General features: G+C 38.5%; 1 protein-coding gene across 1 annotated transcript in view; it reads right to left on the bottom strand.

The window, feature by feature from the left end:
- eys (eyes shut homolog) overlaps window positions 1-19,065 on the bottom strand; it is a 142,780-nt gene that overhangs the window by 36,868 nt on the left and 86,847 nt on the right. Inside the window, exons 35-40 of the mRNA XM_063874989.1 lie at window positions 16,307-16,497; window positions 15,749-15,840; window positions 13,273-13,423; window positions 11,832-11,944; window positions 10,889-11,139; window positions 4,149-4,325 (exon numbers count right to left, since the gene is read on the bottom strand). Coding sequence (XP_063731059.1) covers window positions 4,149-4,325; window positions 10,889-11,139; window positions 11,832-11,944; window positions 13,273-13,423; window positions 15,749-15,840; window positions 16,307-16,497 — 975 coding nt within the window. The remainder of the gene's footprint in view (window positions 1-4,148; window positions 4,326-10,888; window positions 11,140-11,831; window positions 11,945-13,272; window positions 13,424-15,748; window positions 15,841-16,306; window positions 16,498-19,065) is intronic.

The following is a 19,065-nucleotide window of genomic DNA, read 5'->3' as shown; positions in this document are numbered from 1 at the left end:
TACGACTAAGAAAAAGACATGTCTTTCGCTGTGATGTGCTGTTCCCCCCAAAAACATCCCAAAACAGATATTCTTTTAAGTAAAGGGTAGAGAAGCTTAAAAAGCTTTGCCTGGGTATTATTCTTCTGCTCTCAAACATATTATTCGACAGACTTAAGTAGTTCCTAACAATGAGCAACACACATTTTTCTGATATTTTTCTTAATGAGAAAAACAGTCAAATTCAGATGCCCCAAACTCTCTCAGCTGCCCAAATGTGTACTTCCTAACATTGCATTAACACTGTGTTAACTGTGAAAACAAGATGATTATTCCTTAACTTGGTGAAGGTGATCTTGATCATCACACACAGATATGTTTAATGGCTTCATGAATAGGGAAGGCCTGTAATAACTTATATTGAAAAACTCCGATATCCAATTGAGAAAAACGTCACATCACTTGAATTAGTGTCAGACAGGATACTGTATCTTTGTCTTAAAATTGATAGCACCATGGCCTGTGTGTTTAAGGCTTGGCTGACTGACCTTTCAAGAGCACCAACCTTGTTTAAAGCAGTAATTTAGAGCCCTCTTAGGTCTTGAGATCTGGCTAATTAATAGCTCCTTAAATACAAAGATTTAAGTCTTTGGTGGAACACTTACACATTCATGAGAGTCCAATATCAGCTCGGAGAAAAGCTATTATCACTCTAAGGAATAGGTACAAAAAAATGAAAACACGTGCACAATAGAGCTTACATATGAATTAAAAAAAGTACAGTCTTTGTATGTTAAAAATGCAGATGGTAATCAACTGTGAAAAATTTCAAACAGTGTTACTAGCTTCACATATTTTTTGGTTTATTAAAGGGCTATGTGCAATTCATTTAGGCGTGCTGCTAAAAACATAACGGTGTCAGTTATCGGAGGCAGAAAATTCAAATTTTGATATAAGGAAAGAGGGTAGCGATGGACCCTTTGGTATATTCTAATGCTTATTATACACTGTCCGGCCCAAAAAAAGCGCATATGCCTTTTTGGGGGGCAGTGCTATGATCTGGGGTTGCTGCAGTTGGTGTGGTCTAGGTTCAGCAACGTTATGTGCCCAAAGAATGAGGTCAGCTGACTACCTGAATATACTGAAGGACCAGGATATTCCATCAATGGATTTTTTCTTCCATGATAACACGGGCATGTTCCAAGATGACAATGCCAGGATCCATCGGGCTCAAATTGTGAAAGAGTGGTTCAGGGAGCATGAGACATCATTTTCACACATGGATTGGCCACCACAGAGTCCAGACCTGAACCCGATTGAGAATCTTTGGGATGTGCTGGAGAAGACTTTGCGCAGCGGTCTGAATCTCCCGTCATCAATACAAGATCAAAAAATAATTAATGCAACTCTGGACAGAAATACATGTTGTGACATTGCAGAAGCTTGTGGAAACGATGCCACAGCGAATGCGTTCCGTAATCAAAGCTAAACGCGGTCCAACGAGTATCAGTGTGTGAAAATGTTTGGGCCGGGCAGTGTATATGCAGATGTTAGGTAGAGGTAAAAGACCTTAGACAACTGCAGTCATTAGAGAACCTGCAGCTCCAGGCATTCATGTAGCGGCTTCCCCCCTAGGCTGGCTGGCACGTAATACATACAATGAACAGATGTATAGTACACATAAAGCTGGATAAATGGAACAAAGTTCTCATGGCTCAGCTTTCTCAAAATAAGAAAAAACCTACTCACTCCCATTCTACCCAAAACAATGCTCTATTGTTAAGAGGGTCTACTCAGTGGTTCTCAGGCCTACCTATCCAAATTTCTTTCACTAACAAAAGAGAGAGTGTGTGTGTGTGTGTGTGTGTGTGTGTGTGTGTGTGTGTGTGTGTGTGTGTGTGTGTGTGTGTGTGTGTGTGTGTGTGTGTGTGTGTGTGTGTGCAGGTGTGGGAACAAAAGAGCTGGCATGAGCTGAGTGTACAATGTGGAGCTCATGGTTGAAATAAAGGGTCATCCAATCCTTGCTCCCCATGTGATCGCCCAGCTCTTGCCTTCTTCTCGACTCCTTTGTTTGCTTTTGGGTAATGGCTCGGATCATCAGCAGAAAAGCAGACCCCTCACAACTGTCTATAAATGCGAGGCTATATTTTGTCCGTCCCCATAGCATGGTGTACTTCGCTTTTATTCCACTCTTTTATCACATTACATTTGCTTGCGGTGAAAAAAGACTTTTGGAAATGCATGTTATGAATGACCTTAACTAAAGAGAACAGAAAAGCCGGTCGGATCATCTGAAAATATTTTTCTTGAATGTGTCCATGTGCTTCCATGCCCTTGGAAACACAGTAATCACCTTTGTGTCTGACAGTTCACTGAAACAGCAGATGATGACTTATAGTGCCGATGTCCCAAGGTGACTTCAATACTAATATGTGGGAGTAAATATGTTTAAATAGGATTATAAAGAAACACCAGAGGCAGTTACTACTCATCATTTGTTTATGAACATGTTATTGAACTAGAATCAATACAGACTTTGTTTTTCCTGCCTTTTCTGTAGCGCCATAACTGTTGCCAGGCACCTGCTTGCTTACACTCAGAAACAGCATCATTTTAAATGTATTCAGCAGTAAATGAACAAAGCACAGGCTGTTGTTTAATTTCTGCATTATTATTGATCCAAAAATAAAAGATGTTGTGCTCGTTAATAATAGTGATAACAAGCACGACAGTAACAACAGGGGATGTCAAGAAAAATGTTAAGTTATAACTTCTCTAGAAAACATTATGCAGTGTAGACTTCCCCGTCTCTTCAAAGGATCTTATATTGGGGACAATTGGAGGAGAATTTTCTATTGATAACAACACATATTATATACATTGGTTTTAGGTTTTATGTGATTTTTAAACATTTTATTCCAGGTGTAACTTTTGTGTCTGTGTTAAATGCCAGGCATGTTGTACATGTGGTGTGTTTTCCTTCCTACTCTTTTCTCTTTTCCCCCTCTCTTCAATGCAGCTAATCAGCAGCTGATTGGTACCTGCTGGTACACCTGAGACTGATGGCTGATTGGATCCCCTCACCCTCAGTTGGCCAATCAGCAGACAGGGCTGACCATAAAGGAAGCAATCAGGAAGCTTTATGTCTCTCTGACTTGGGCCTGCTGCTGTCACCATAGCCTGCACGACCATTTTTGTACTGTCTGATTCTAGAGAGAATCGTGTTCATCTGTTTAGTTTGAATGTGTGTGTTGTGGGAGGTGGAGGTGTTAGGTAAGTTTGGGGTACCCTCTACATCTCATCACGTAGGTAAAACTTGGTTAGACACACTAGGTTAGTGGATTGTTGCCACCCCTGTATTTTGGTTTGTTCCATCCTTACAAGTGCAGAGAGTGAGGGTTGTTGTTTGAGTATTTGTTTTAAGGATAGATTTGGAGCTAGGCCTTGTTTCGTTATATTCATTTATTTTGTTTGGCACAATCTCCCTCGTCTCCTCCTCCTCCTAAACATATGTTAACCGTTACTCTGACTACTTCCGTTATTGGTTGGTGTGTGTTATTGTCCCATGGTCCCCTAGACCTTGGTGGGGACGTAACAGTATGCATAGAAAATATGAAGGCAGCTGCTGGTTAGCTAGCTTAGCTTAGCATAACGAGGGGAAACATGTGCAGTGAAATTATGTTTTCTGTTTGTCAGGAAAACTACAGCGCGCCCGGCCAAGAGATACTCTGGCACTTAAGACACATAAACCACCATGTGCTGTCTTCATACTTTGCTTTTAAAGCAGATTAGATCACTGTCAACCAAGGTATCAAGTCATTATGCTAAGCTAACGTTCTCCTGCCTGTAACTTCATAGTTCAGCTCATACTCTCAGAAATATTGCACTATTGCTTAAACTAAAGTATATTCAATATAATTAAAAGTTATGCATCCACAGCAGCAAAATATTAGCCACTTAAAATATGTTAATGTATAACACTAACAGGTGATGGATTTCATTGGAGGCTATAACATATTGCTTTCACTCACAACGACAAAGTTATACTTTTTATCAAATGTACTCAACAAAAAGGGCATATTAACAAAGAAGCATGCATATTTTCCAAATGTCATCTACTTGAGTTGCAGTGCTTTTAAATGTTTGAAAGACAATGGGACTGTACTCACTGTAGAGGATTGTGCCTTGTGCAGATCTTGTTTTCACTGTCAAACTAAGAATAACAGTGGTGTCCTTGACTGTAGCAGACAGATTATTAGTGGCACCAGAAGGCTGGAGAAGGGATGAAAGGGGCTGCAGCTCCAAATAAGATGTGCCATCAAATGAGGATATGTATACTGTGGTGTCTAGAAAGAAAAAAAGGAATAGAAATAGATGAAATTCAAAGAAAGTAAGCGAGTAGATTCCTAAAATTCCTTAGAAAATACATTTGTACTCTAGAACATAACACAATCACGCGTGTGTGAAAACAATGCCCTACAGTGCTATTTGTTAGTCAACAGAACAGAAAGAGTTGGCTGCTGTGTGGCTTGGCAGCATTGAAAGCTTGTCTGCGAGCAGTCTGCATGGTCTGTCAGTTATTTCCCACTGGATGGAAAAAGTGGAATGACTTTAAGGAGAGGCGAAGGAGGTACTGGCTCAGGTCATCAACTCCACAAGCCAGTGATGATCTGCTGGATTTTACACCGACGACATTATACACCTGGTGGATGGTTTGCTGTTCAGGTGCATGACTGTCCATTAAAAATAGGCCACCCCGACCGCAGCTCAGGGGATTCTACCTTCAGAGTCCAGCTCTGAAAGAGAACCACAGCTTGTCTTCAGCAGAGGACCTCTTAATGTAGAGGATCTGGCGGGTTCAAGAACGTATTCTTTCATGGTCAGAGATGTATGAATATCCTCTCATGACTCATGCTCACTTTTTTTTGTGCTTTGATGTTGGATGAAATGGATTTTAAAAACGGACGTTAGAAAATCAAAGACAAGAAATATTAAAGAGACATTTTATAAAGATGTAACATACAGTGGTCTTGGCTCTTTCTAGGATTGACTATGCAGTGGCAATGGCGGAGTCAAATGGATGTTCAATCAGTGTCAAAGTTTAATTAAGTACAATGGTTGCTGATGCATATAAATGTCACAACCCAGTATATTTACTCTGTGATATCAGGTTAAACAGGAAATGGGATACTGCAGCATTTCAAAAACAAATAGTTTTGTGGGGATTTGTTTAACTCAGTGTGTACACTATCTTATTCTGCTGTGAAAATAATTAAGTAAATACATTTTTTGACAATTTTTCAAATGCATTATTGTTAGCTACTATGATGGTTAAATATCAGTGGATGATGTTGCTGCTATTTCTTATTACATCTTTCTGTTGGCCTGCTTGATCTGTGAGTCAGATACTACTGGTAGAAAGGGCTTGAGTGATTTTATTTATGGCAGCAGGGATGGCACAATTCCTGATAGAAGTCATTCATGTCTACAGCTTATCCTGAAATGGCTTTAACTAGGCTCTGAAAAGGAACTAAGTCAATAGTATGTGAAAATATGAGCAAAGTTTGGCAGTACAGACATCTCAGTGGCCTGGGGGACAGAAATGCAGACTTGGTCCAGTTTAATGATCAGTCACCAGACCAACACCAGAGAAGAGTTTTTATTCATTTCTCAAATAGTCATAATCCTGTTATCTTCGCCTGTGTGCTCTGGCACTTGTTCGACTCTTGCTCTTTTCAAAGCCAATAGGAGTGGATAACACTTCAGAGTTGCACAAAGAGTTAAGTGGAGCAAACATGAAAGCCGATACTTCAAATTACAAAGAGAAAATAAAAACTGTGTATCTTTTTGTTGAGTAAGGAGTGGCTTCCTTGGACTGAAAACAATGAATCAATCCTATAATGTTTGCTGGCAATTTCTGGGTAAGGCAGATTGAGCTGGCTCATTTTAAAAGACACCAGCAATTACAGCAAACACGCACTAGATGATTACAAAAAAAACCTGGCACCTAAGCAGTGTGTTGGCAAAGCAGGAAGCCGACAACCCCTCATCAGGTCCCATTAGTGTCAAACACAAAAACACAAAATACTCACCACCTAAAAGTGTCTTCTGATTGCTTTAAAAAAATGATCATCTTTAAACCACATTTACAGGAATCTCTCTGGTACTGATGTATAACAAAATTACACTGAGGGTCAATTCATATTTCATTTTCATAAAAAATATGCACAAATTGAATTGCAGTCAATTAGGTACCTCCTGTATTACTGTGATGTTGTTAAACATGAACACAAAAAGTGTATGTATTTTGTTGAACGGAAAATGGGTTGACATTGTAGGGTGAGGGCAAAATAAAAAAGGAACTTATTTACAAAGCTGGGTTTGAAAATGATTACAGAAATCATATAATGGCAGTTAAAACGAGAAAAACATGCACAGTCGTGGTAAGGTAAAAGCCGACAAAAACACAAAACTGGGACAAAACTGTGCTCCGAACTTTCATTTTATTATTCCTCTGGCAAACATTACAGCTTCAAATATACGAGAAGTCAGGACATAAGGTAATGAGCCGTAAAAGGAGGTCATGATCAATACAGACCAAGTCTGAATAATTTCCTGCCTCACTGGTTTCCTTTTTTTGCCAACTTCCATACCTTGAAGCCATTTACTTTGTAACAAATTTTTTTGATCACTTAGCTTCAATTGAATGCTTACATACTTGACAGAGTGTCTTTGGCAAGGTCTACGACCCACTGTGTCTTCTTTGGAGGGACAATTTATCATCGCTTAAAACTCTGACATGCTCAGATGAACTGGCTTTATCTTGACAAAACCTGTCTTACGGTTGGCTACTTGATATCAAATACTCACTCAACCACCAGGCACTGGCCTGAATTACGGTGTGTCCCACTAGAGGTGCAGCCCTTGTGTCCAAACATAGAGCAGTATTCACAGCTAATACAAGTCAAGTGTCTTAGTTTCAGGCCCAACATAAAATGCCAACTAAATCTGATTGAGAAAATAAGCCTGAAAGCTGCTTTGGATTCAAGCTAAACTACTAAACATATTAGAATAACTATATAATTGTTGTGATTTTGGTGATATAGCAGAGGTATGCCGGCATTTTGTGTGTAATACTGTCTGAGTAATACATTTGACATAACACCTGACATTAGAGCTTTAGAGAGGAATTGAAAGCTTTGCTGCGCATGAAATTATTAATATCATTCCCTGTTGTAATCTTAATCCTGCATTTACAACTAACTATAAGATGCACGGGTCACATAAACTGTAGCTAAGTGGTGGAGGGGGTATTGAGATTTTTTACCTAAGTAGAGGTAAAAATATCCGAATGAGAGACATACGGTGTAGTACTATTATAGTCCTGCATACCAAATTTTACTTGAAGCATCTATAATCAGTATTTTACAATGTATCAAATGGCATTGTGAGTTACAATGTGGGAGGGTTTACCAATAGTAATTAACCTACAGGGAATTATCTATTTGAGTTTCAGCTCATTGTTTAGCTCTCAGGATCTCATCTTCTCATAGCAAACGTTCGCGAAAGCAGGGAGCAATTTTCTGCAAAGAAAGCTCTAATTACCCACTGTACACTACCTGCTCAAACTGCCGACACACACAGAGACTACCTGTTCCACATAATGGAGCATTTAGCAGTTAAAGAGACACATATTTCCTTCAGGGAAAAAAATACGCTTTATTTTGATTCTTAACAGCTGGATGTGTAAATAAGCAGCTGTTTGCTAACAGGTTTACCATATTAACTTAAAGGTTATGATTTGTCAGTAGTGTGTTTGCTACTCAAAAAACTGTTATTGCTTGTACAAAAAAGCAACAACAAAAATGAAGAAATGAAATGTTCTCATAATGCGAAATGACCCCAATACATATTATATATATTATTTTAAGATTATTATAATTTCTTCACAGTAAGCATTGTTTAAATGTTTGATGAACAAGTTCATAATCAACCTTTAACCTTACTCTGCAAAGTAACTAACTTAGAAAATGCAATGTTTTCCTCTAAGCTGTTTAAAGTAGCATAACATGGAATTACTGATACATTTCAAGTACTTCAATAATTGAATTATATACAAGACTTGATTAAAAGCATTAACTAACATTGACCTGCTCCATGTACACATCAATATTTACATTCATATAATCTTATCCCTATGTGCCTCACTATATATCAAATCAAATGATAAACCATTGTGCAATGTTTCAGAACAACAACTATATAGTAACATTAATTACATCCATTAGTTGAACAGTGAACAGGCTGTAGAGACTCATGTGCTTCCTGATATACATCTTAGATATACACTGTATGACATGTCAGCTGTTCATCTAGGACACAAACACGTCACCATCATTATTCACTGGGCAGGATGATGCATCTATAATTAACTGGGAGTGGGGGCAATATCCTTCTCTTAGGTCTATTCTTAATTCAATAAGATGTGAGGGCAAGGTTGTCACCCAGCAAAGTCGCAGTAGCAATACACAGACACCGTGTCAGCATGTAAACAGCCCCTGGACTCCTGTCTGCCTGCTAACAGAACCAGTGTTGCAAAGCACATCGCTGGAAGAGTGCTCATATGAGATTGCATTCTGTTAACATGAGAGACTGAACTGCTTTTGAGGAAAAATAAAATCCTCAAACTCAGCAGAAATTACTCTAAAAGGCCACTGCTGGTATTTAAAGGAAAAGTTTATGAGTGTGACAAGTTCAGGAATAAGCAGGATATTACTTTACGGGCATGGAAGGGAAAGGCTGGAGATAAGTCCCATAACTTTAAAAAAAATATTCTTTGTATGAGTCATCGGGCAAAATGAAAAATAAAATGACCAAATCCTGGGAATATAAAAACATTTCATTCCTTTTTCAAGTATGGTGATGGGGAAATATATGATATGTATTGTATTAGAGTGCATTATAACATCATATTGTCAGATTATAATGCATATTTGGTTTGTCAGGATTTGTTTCTAATTAATAAGGTTAGCCTTGAATGTGCACAGAGGCAATATGTCATGTCATGATATTTTTAAGCACTCTAGTAATTACCCTTCCCTGAACCTGAAAGGTAAAATGAAGAGAAATAAATGAATGAATAAATTACTTAATTAATCAATGAATGATTCATATTCCTCAATCTCCACTGACTGTTTAGAAGTTGGCCATAGCTCTTTAATAATTAGATTAGCAAAGCAGAATCTCTGTCATGTAAGCAGCACATTTCTGCCTCCCACAGAAAAACGAAAAAGCAAACAAGAGTGAAGTTTAAAAATAGCATTTTTTTTCTATGCGAGTGCCTGGAGAGACAAATATCATTTTTGTAGATTACTAAAACACCAGTAAATTAGCATTTTCAGAACTCATGGCAGAGGTGTCAAATAGGGCTGTAAGATGCACTCAGGATGCTCAGGCCATGTTAATGACTGCTAACGTTAGCTTTGGGCGGCATGCTGTCAGATTTCCATGTATTCTGTAAATATGAGATAATGCTATCAGTTTAAATCACCTTAGGGGATGTGAAGGTGAAAATCAATCCTGTTTTGAAGCTGTCTGAAATGCTAATATGAATTTCAATCTTTCCAATGATGACAACATTGTTAGTGCAATACTCTTTGAGTTGCAGAGAAGCCTTTCCTTCTTGAATGTGGCAAACTTTACAATTATATGAGTGACAGATACTCAATAAACTACACACTACAGTACACACTATGCATGTGTTTTTTTTACCATTAAAAGCAACAATTTGTTTCATGGTAGTCAGAAGTTAGTGAATATGCTAAGGACTACAGATTAGACTTGAACAGATTAACTATATTTAATTCATTCCTTACAAATTTGATTGTGTTTTTCTCTTCTGGAAAGGCAAAACTAAAAGAGGCACCCTTCAAGCTCTTAAATGGCAGATATTGCTCTTAGCACAGCCTAATAATGTACAATGTGTCATGATTGATAAGCTGCCATTGGTCAATTAGTGATTTGAGGCAGTGTTTAGCCAACTGTCAATTGGAAATCATTTGCATTTCCATCATAATTACATTCCACAAAGCGTAACATGTAAAACAAATAGAACAGAAGTACCTTCTTAATTCATGTTCGGGAGTTAATCATTTTCTGTAGGTTGAGTGTAGGGAAGACGTGATTATCATAACAAAATATCTGAAATGTCAATCAGTTGACATCAGCAGCTTGGTTTGCCTTATCAAGCGCAACATCAATTAATTTACTCTAGCATTACTGCTGCTGCCACGTCAGAGAATGACTATAACAGCTAAATACAGGACTCTATATTCCACGCCGTCAAACATATCATCCAGGGGGACGTCAGTAACTACATCGCAAGTGCACTGAGAGGAAATCTCCAAAGAAGAAACTCTGTAGTATGCATGTCTAGTAGCGCTGTCTCCTTAACGTTGGAGTAGTTCGCACAAAATACATATTTTTGGAAAGAGTCCATTCAAAAAGAGTATCTAAGGCTTGCTCTCATGCACACTGCTGAATGTTGAGCAAATGCTGCAAGGTCGTGTCCTCATTCTCAATGAGCATTGGAGGTGAACATGGACACACAGCGTTGGTTCAAGCTGCTTATATGGATCTTTCATTTCATTAATCATATCCTGAATAATTCACATCGCTCAAAATTCCTAATGCAGCTCACTCCATTCTCCCTCATAGTGAAACCTATTAGCCAAAGAGGCTCAGCATATATTAAGCAACATAATTTTTTGGCTGCCTCTTGATGATACCTCTACGGAGGTCACAGAAGAGAAGCTTTTTAAGCTTTTTACTGCTTGTGTGTTATATATTTCTATCACGTACACAAACTCTGAAACATTGTCAGATATCAACAAAAAATGTCAAAATGTACCTTTCTCACAAAAAGTTCCCGTAAAATGAAGCGGGCATTGACAGGTAGGCAGAGATCCAGCAGGCAGCTGCACATCGTGACATGTTCCTCCGTTGAGGCAAAGACCATCAAAGCAAACTCGAGGTTCATGCAGAAGTTGTTTTGGAGTTAGTGCAGGAGCAGCCGTTGTTGTTGTTTTGGTCACTCTGTCAGGATTGGTTGGTTGATTGGTCAAACTTTTTGACAAGTCTTTCATGGCAGACAGAGAAAATCTGAAAATTGGACAAAAGTTGAAGTATTTTAAGTAGGAATTAAAAGTATTTGCTTTTAAGGCGAAAGTTATGAACTTACATTCCAAGGCAGCTATTGTTATCACATTAAATGAGAAGTAAATGTAAAATGCATTCAAGGAGAGGATGTTTTGACTACAAACTCAGGCAGAGGGAAACCTTGAGCATTCATCTGTATGCGTCATGCAAATCAGTTATTTAAATAGTTATCTCTTGTGTATATCATGTTCCATTTACATGTTATAGCCTTCTTCTTGCACTGTTTTAAATTGATTTACTTGGACGTCTTGCAGTATTTCTTTCACTATTTGTATTGGTTTCATTTGTATTATGTCCTATATACAGTATATATCAAGTTGCATTGTTGGAGGAGCCTTGAGACTTAAGTTTTTCATTGCCATATCTACATTGTAACTACTGCGCATATGACAATAAAATATTGAATCTTGAGTTTTATTTATCCCAGTATGTGGTCTTCCTTATTGCATCATTTAAAACCAACATGTTTCTACTGGTGCTTGTGGTACACTTACATACAGTATCTTATACAAGTGTGTTAATGTGTTGGGTTTATTTTTATTTTTATAAACATTTAAAGATTTTACCATTCAAATATCTGGTGACAATGAATCAAAAGAATGGATCATGATGAAGCCCATTGTTTTTTACTATACCTGCATTGGTCTACGTTGCTCCCGCCGATGGCATCAGATGTGTAAAAGCTCCTCAGTTTATTCATTTCAATTATTTCAATGCATCCAGTATAGTTGTGGAAGGGTTTTGCTCTCTACGGGACAAACACATCAATATTTTTATTGAGACAATTGATTTACTGTATAAGGAGCTCTTTCCTATAGGTACAGTGAAGGAAATAAGTATTTGATCCCCTGCCAATTTTGTAAGTTTGCCAACTTACAAAGAAATAAAAAATCTAAGAACTAAGGACATCAGGGACAAGATTGTACACCAGCACAAGGCTGGAATAAGCTACAAAACCACCAGCAAGCAGCTTGGTGAGAAAGAGACAACCGGTTTGATCATTAGAAGATGAAACCCAAAATGATCATCAATCACCTTCAATCTGGGGCACCATGATCTAAGATCTCATCTCTTAGGGCATCAATGATCATCAGAAAGGTGAGGGGTCAGCCAATAACTACACAGGAGAGACTTCTTAATGATCTCATGACCACAGTCACCAAGAAAACTGTTGGTAACACACTACGCTGTAATGGATTAAAATCCCGCAGCGCCCCTGCTCAAGAAGGCACATGTACAGGCCGTCTGAAGTTTGCCAGTGATCCTCTGAATGATTCAGAGGAGGCTTGGGAGAAGGTGATGTGGTCAGATGAGATCAAAATCAAGATCTTTGGCATCAACTCGACATATCGTGTTTGGAGGAAGAGAAATGCTGACTATTACCCCAAGAACACCATCCCCAGTGTCAAGCAGGGAGGTGGAAACATTATGCTTTGGGGGGGTTTCTATGCTAAGGGGACAGAAAGAAGAAGCCATTAAGGTGATGGAGGGGCTTAGCCAGGCCGGACCTCCATCCCCCATCCCATAGACAATCTGTGGAGGGAGCTGAAGCTTCCAGTTGCCAAGCATCAGCCTCCAAACCTTAAGGACTCTGAGAGGATCTGCAGAGAGGAATGGACCAAAATCCCTGCTGAGATGTGCGCAAACCTGGTGACCAACTACAAGAAGCATCTAACCTCTGTGCTGTCCAACAAGGCTTTCTCCACCAAGAACTAAGGCACATTTTGCAAGGGGATCAAATACTTATTTCCCACCATTACATGCAAATCAATTCATATATTTCTTTGATGTACATTTCTGGATTTTCTTTTTGATATTCTGTCTCTCACTGTGAAAATAAACCTACCACTAAAAGCATAGACTGTTCAGTTCTTTGTAAGTGGGCAAACTAACAGATAACTAACTAAAGCGGCAGGGGATCAAATACTTATTTCCTTCACTGTATAATTATGTTGCCATTTGAGTGTTTCACCTATAGGCAACATGATTGTAACATGTAGGTTTCACTTTAAGAACATTTTAATCAAAAGGCCGTTGAGAAACTACAGTAGAGTATAGGGTACTGTGAAGCCTTACCTGATTGAGTAGATATTCTTGTGGCAAACCGCCTGTGAAGATGTGGTTTGTTCTTTGTATGATGTGTCCCAACCAGTAATTACTTGCTATACTTCTGATTGTCTCATGACCAGAAAGAGTTAGCTCTGCCTCACAGGGGGTCAGGTGTTGTCTATAAAAGAGTATGAACACATCTTGTTGATAACTTCAATGTTTTCAACATATACATGTAACAAAAAAATATAATACAGATGCATGATTGTGGATTTTTTTGTGACATGCTGATATTTTCCATCTCATTTTGGCCGACCGCCGATGCAGGTACAGATAAACGCACATATTTTTTCACCTAATTGGAAAAAAGTCTCTCCCTTAGTAGAATTGATATGTCATTGTGCCTTCTGTTATTGTTATACATGTCATCTCATCAGCCCATCCTTTAATAAAACAGTTTTTCACTTATTTTCAAAACATTTATCTGCCAATGACTGACAGGAAGAGTGTTAAAAGAAATGTTTAGTTTTAAAGTGAATCTGTGACAAATGCGTATAGTTTTCTTTTTTACTCTGTGGATATATATTAATTGATCACCTACCTGTATTTGTTTTCTCTAGGTATCTTAAACACATTCATACAACTATTTTGGACCCCCCCCCCCCTACAGCCATTCATAGTTTCAAAAACCAATTCTCCACTTTAGAAACAACAGGGGAGAGCAGATAATTACCTGAGTGCAGATCTATTCTAACCATCTGAAGCTTGAGGGTACTCAGGCCACGAATACACTGCCTCCTCTTTAGTGTCTCCTGATACCCCTTGTTCCCAGAGTGCAAGTTAGGAGGCCCACGAAGCAATCTAGTCTGATTTGTTAAGCCTGTACTTTGCAGGCTGTTGCGTATGCCGGCTAAACACTCGGGGCATAACTCCGAGATGCATAAGTCCTTCCTCTAGAGCCGGCATGGAGAGGCGGTTAATTTAGAAGCAGTCTGCCAGAGCGGCCTGGCCCGCAGCCAGAGGGCACTGTGCTCACTGTCCTTGAGAAGTCAGCCCCACTGGGTTTCTATTTAACATATTGAAAAGCGACTTTGACGGGAAGATATATTAAAAGTCTATAATGAGTTAGGCGGTGACGTTGAGGATGGCCATGGTGTTGTAGCTCTGGGTTAAATCAGACAAAGATGGACGGACTCGGCCATCAGACAATTACAAAAAATTTGCTTTGTGACACCAGGAACCATTTTTCCACACTCCCAACCCTCTAGTTGTGACAGCTCTCTTTCTAGCAATGTCTCCAAGGGGTTGGTACAGAACATTATGATTGATTCATACTGCTGTTGTATTTTTATTGCAGAAAGAAAACAGGGTTGGGCCTCGCAGCCCCTTAAACCTGATAGGCCTTTCTAGCTGCATTAACGTATTTAGGGCAGTGCAGCATTCTGCCAAGAAACATGAGGCAACCTTCACACTCAGCTTTGTTTCCACATGAGATAATTAGCTCACCTTTGGCACAACACATTCATAATCACCTGCACTAACTCATTAGTCTCAATCTGTGTTCAATTCTTGTCACATGTCATCCTCAGAAAACTTTCTCAGTCTTATATAACAGTGTAACAAACAAGAACAGTGTTCTATAAAATAATTATCTTTGCTAAAACAGATCTTCTGCTGAAACATTTAAATGAAATGGCCCTTTTTGCAACATTGCTCTATCCTCAAAAGCAAACTGATGAGTTGAACATTTGCCACTTTGTCTCCGCTTCCAGCCCATACATAATAAACTTTGTTTCTTGAAACTGAACCACAATCTTCCTCACCTCAGAATATAATGGAGAGGGCTGGCAGCAAGATTGCACATGGGCTTCGGAACAATATAACTAAAGGGGGCCACAGCCTCACTTTAAATCATTTAAACATTGATTTTGTGCTCAGCTCTTGCTTGTTAATCTTTTCGTAATGAAAAACTGCAAATGAAGACTTTAGAACAGGCAATAAAACATGGTCAGTGATCGCTAATGCATTTTAATAGGCACATTCTGACGTTTGCTTTAGTTCTTTAAAATGTAAGCCCATTTACTCATTTGTAATAACATCTAAATTCTTAGTCTGGTGATTCCTGCCAATTATATATCTTCCCCTGGTATTAATGACAGCCCTTGTCTACAAAGAAAAGTCTCCTTCACTTGAAATGACTGGATAACCAAGGATTCAGTTAATACCACCTGAGGTGCTAACGCTTTTCGAGAGCAACTTGTATATTACTAAGATCTTTTGTAAGCAGCTTATCCTGAATGTGCCTCTTTTATTCTCATCAGAATACTCTCATCTGGGTTGATGTCTTTTTTAATACAACTTGTATTTTAAAATAAAAAACATTTGATTTTGATATAACATGCTTTCTCTCAGCTTGTTTCTATAAAACTGACCACAGCACAGATCTGAACATTCACACCTATGAATTCAAAAGGTTGATTGAATATAACAACGGTGAACATACCTGATATTAACAATGTGAACCTTGCCATCAGCGACATGAATTATTGTGCTGATCCGTGAAACCTCTTCTTCTTCATTACAGCAAAAGGCGTACTGAAAGGGGAGAGAATAAAAAGGTGTTCTCATGTCACTGCTCTCATGAACTGTATAAACTCACTGCCCGATAGCTGGCTCTTATAGGCAAACATGACAACATTTGATTTAATAACTAAAAAAGAAATGTAAAGAAATGCCCTGAAATAATAATAACAATCTTATGGTTTCTTAAAAAATATTATTGAGACAGAAATGGCATTTAAATCTTTACCTACCTGTATTTGGATTTATGATTTTTTAATATTTTGTGGGGGTTTTTGTATTAATTTTGGTATAGCTTAGTTGTTGCTAGGATTTCTTTCCTCTACCTGGCAATGTTGTTAATATTACATTATGTCGAATATAATGTTTTGGGTCTAGGGAAGTAGGATAATTGAAGAGGCGATATTATTGTCCTTGTCAATTGTACTTATCAAGATTAAAACATGTTTAACAAAAAAACAAATAGCATTGAACTTTGTACCTGCAAGCTTCCATTCAAGATGAAGAGTTTCATGAAAAACGAATCACCGTTGGCTGGTCCTTGGTCCACATAAAGTATGGTTCCCTGGGAAACTTGAGTCTGAAATCTCACAGTGATGTTGTTGAGTGCGCTGAGGTTAATACCCTCAAACTCCAGGTATGAATTCCCAAAGTAATGCACGTAGCTTGAATCTGGGAAATAAAAAATAAAAATAGAATATAACTGAATTGGGGGGGGAAAGGGTAAACAAAAGCAGGACACACTTCAGTTTATGCAACTCCACTGTCAATACTGCTGAGGTTCTCTATTGATCTCTGAAAGGAGAATCCAACTTTTCACTCACTTCCTTCACAGGCATGTCAGTGCACAGGGTGAGAGACAGAATCGCAACCTCAGAATTATTCAAGATGCAGTCTGTCTAAGGACACCTCAGCAGGGAGGACGCTTGTTCCCACTGAGACTTGAACACAGACTTTCTGGTTTTGTTACTCCATGGCACACAATACTGTAGGTTGCCGCATTGAAATGTAAATGTAACCTGTATCCATTAAATAACCTTGGCAACATGGAAGGAACACATCTTGAAAAGACTAATGCACAGAACAGGCAATTTAGTGCGGGGAGGCAATAAGTAGATAACTATTTTTTCTGAAAGCAGGAAAAAGGCTTTTAAAATCTCTTGGTAGCATTAAAATCTCCCCATTTTGCTCACTGTACAGACATACTGTAAATAGTCTTATTTGCCAAATAGCTATGAAGCAAGCAAATGGCACTATTTTAGGCTAGAGAAGAGACTTGGCTGAAATGAACCTATTTGTACAAGTTTATTACATGGCTCATTTTATAGTGAAATAACTTGGCTTATATTATCCATGAGAATAGGCAATTATGGGATATTTCAGTAAAAGTTACACTGCCCGCAAGCTTATTGGGGGTAGTGACTCAGACAAACTTAAAAGACTGGCTGTGACTGCAATTGGAGGCAAGCATTAGGTATTGCTCATGCTCAATATATTTCTCATTTGAGGGAAGTAGTGCAATTTGTTGGAGAAAACTCAAATTGGAGAGCCTGTTAAAATGAAACGCATTCCTGGTTGCACCTGTCTCATGCTCTGTCTGTTCTCATCTGAACAAAAAAATCATTACACTAGAGAAATCAGCAAAGCCCCTTAAAAGTTGTTCCTGTGATTAATCGGGCAGATGCAAGTGAGACCTTTATCAATATTTGTTACGCGTCAAATCCTAATAGGCTAGACCCTCTTTGATCTGACAGTGGGCCCCCCAAGGGCATTTGGCAAACAAGCTAACCTAAATACCCTCATTTTCTCTGGAGAGCAATACGACCAATACCCTGAGGAAAATCCCCTGACATAAAAAAGGGAGAATTGTTAAGCGCAGACCTACTGTGATCCGTGAATTAATGAGGATACATTCACGCAGCAACAATGCAGTACTGTCTTCTGCTTCACTCCTGACAATGGGGTTTGCCGATGCTGATGATGGAAAATTACCCCTTAGAGACAAAGCTATTCATTAATTTTAAAGCCTTGTTTAGTCTGATGTAGGCTTTGATGCAGTCAGAGGCTGTTGCCAGGAGGCAATATCATACCTCATTAGCACTTAGCTTCAGTCGCTCCTTCAAAGGTCTCCAGTTTTTACATTCTCACACCAGATTTCTCCTACACATGTTCCTTTACACTTTACGTTGCAGCTTATATTCTTTTCCCTTTCTTATTTTGAGCACCATGTTTATTTTCTTGACTGCTGTTATAATATTAAACAAGCGAAAATAATGCTGACCAAGGAGTTTGTCATTACTATACTCTGTTCAAAGGCTTTTCTAGTTTCAATATAGGAAACGAACAGTTGTCTCAGTGGGAATATTCCTTTACATAAATCTTCAGATCAGATTTGATAGGGCCAGTCTCAGTACGTATAGTATAGTAGTACAGTATGTCCATAAAAGATGTGAGAACATTGAAACGAGTCATATTAAATGTAACTTGTAAAGGCTGCACACAACAGATGTCAGATAGGGTAAAGCATATGATATTCCCATTGAAAAATACATTTAGAGGAGTATGAACTCAAGATCAATTAAAATGGAGGATTGACTTGGGGTGGGAGATTTAATTGACATAGTCTAAATGTCCCATTTATTCTAGAAGAGGCAGGATGTAATTCCGATTTCACCACTGATTTATTGGGCGAGGTAATAGACTGACTGATTGAACTTGTCACAGGCCCGAGATAAAATACTGCTGAGGACCATTCTGGGACCCCTTGTAATTTCACAGCCCTGAGGGAAGACAAAAGGTCATCCTGTACTGTACCTACAAAACTGGCAGAATCTTTTTTTATATTTAAATACGGGAAGTAAAACTGCTGACATACACAGAGGAATACAATCCTAATATAATCATTTAAAAAAAATCAATCTAATCTATTTAAATGATATGAATTTTGTGCGGTTTTAAAAATAACTGATGAAATGACTCAACACATTGACAGTTAGAGTACAGGAGCACACACTTCATTAACTGCAGCTGAAATCACACATTTAGACACTGCTTTTTTCATTACTATTCATGACTGCACACATAATGTGGACGTCATCATGAGGTGACTAACTCCAGACTGGGGTCTGTATGTTTGAAAGGACCCTCCAGCTAACCTCTTACTCATCAAGTAGATTTTTACGAGCTTAAGTCATTTCAGTTTTGGTACACGTGGCAGCAACAGATAACAGCTTCACCTGG

This window comes from Eleginops maclovinus, chromosome 22 (genome assembly GCF_036324505.1).
Source record: "Eleginops maclovinus isolate JMC-PN-2008 ecotype Puerto Natales chromosome 22, JC_Emac_rtc_rv5, whole genome shotgun sequence".
Taxonomy (NCBI): Eukaryota; Metazoa; Chordata; class Actinopteri; order Perciformes; family Eleginopidae; genus Eleginops; species Eleginops maclovinus.
This window is presented reverse-complemented; position numbering and strand designations above follow the sequence as displayed.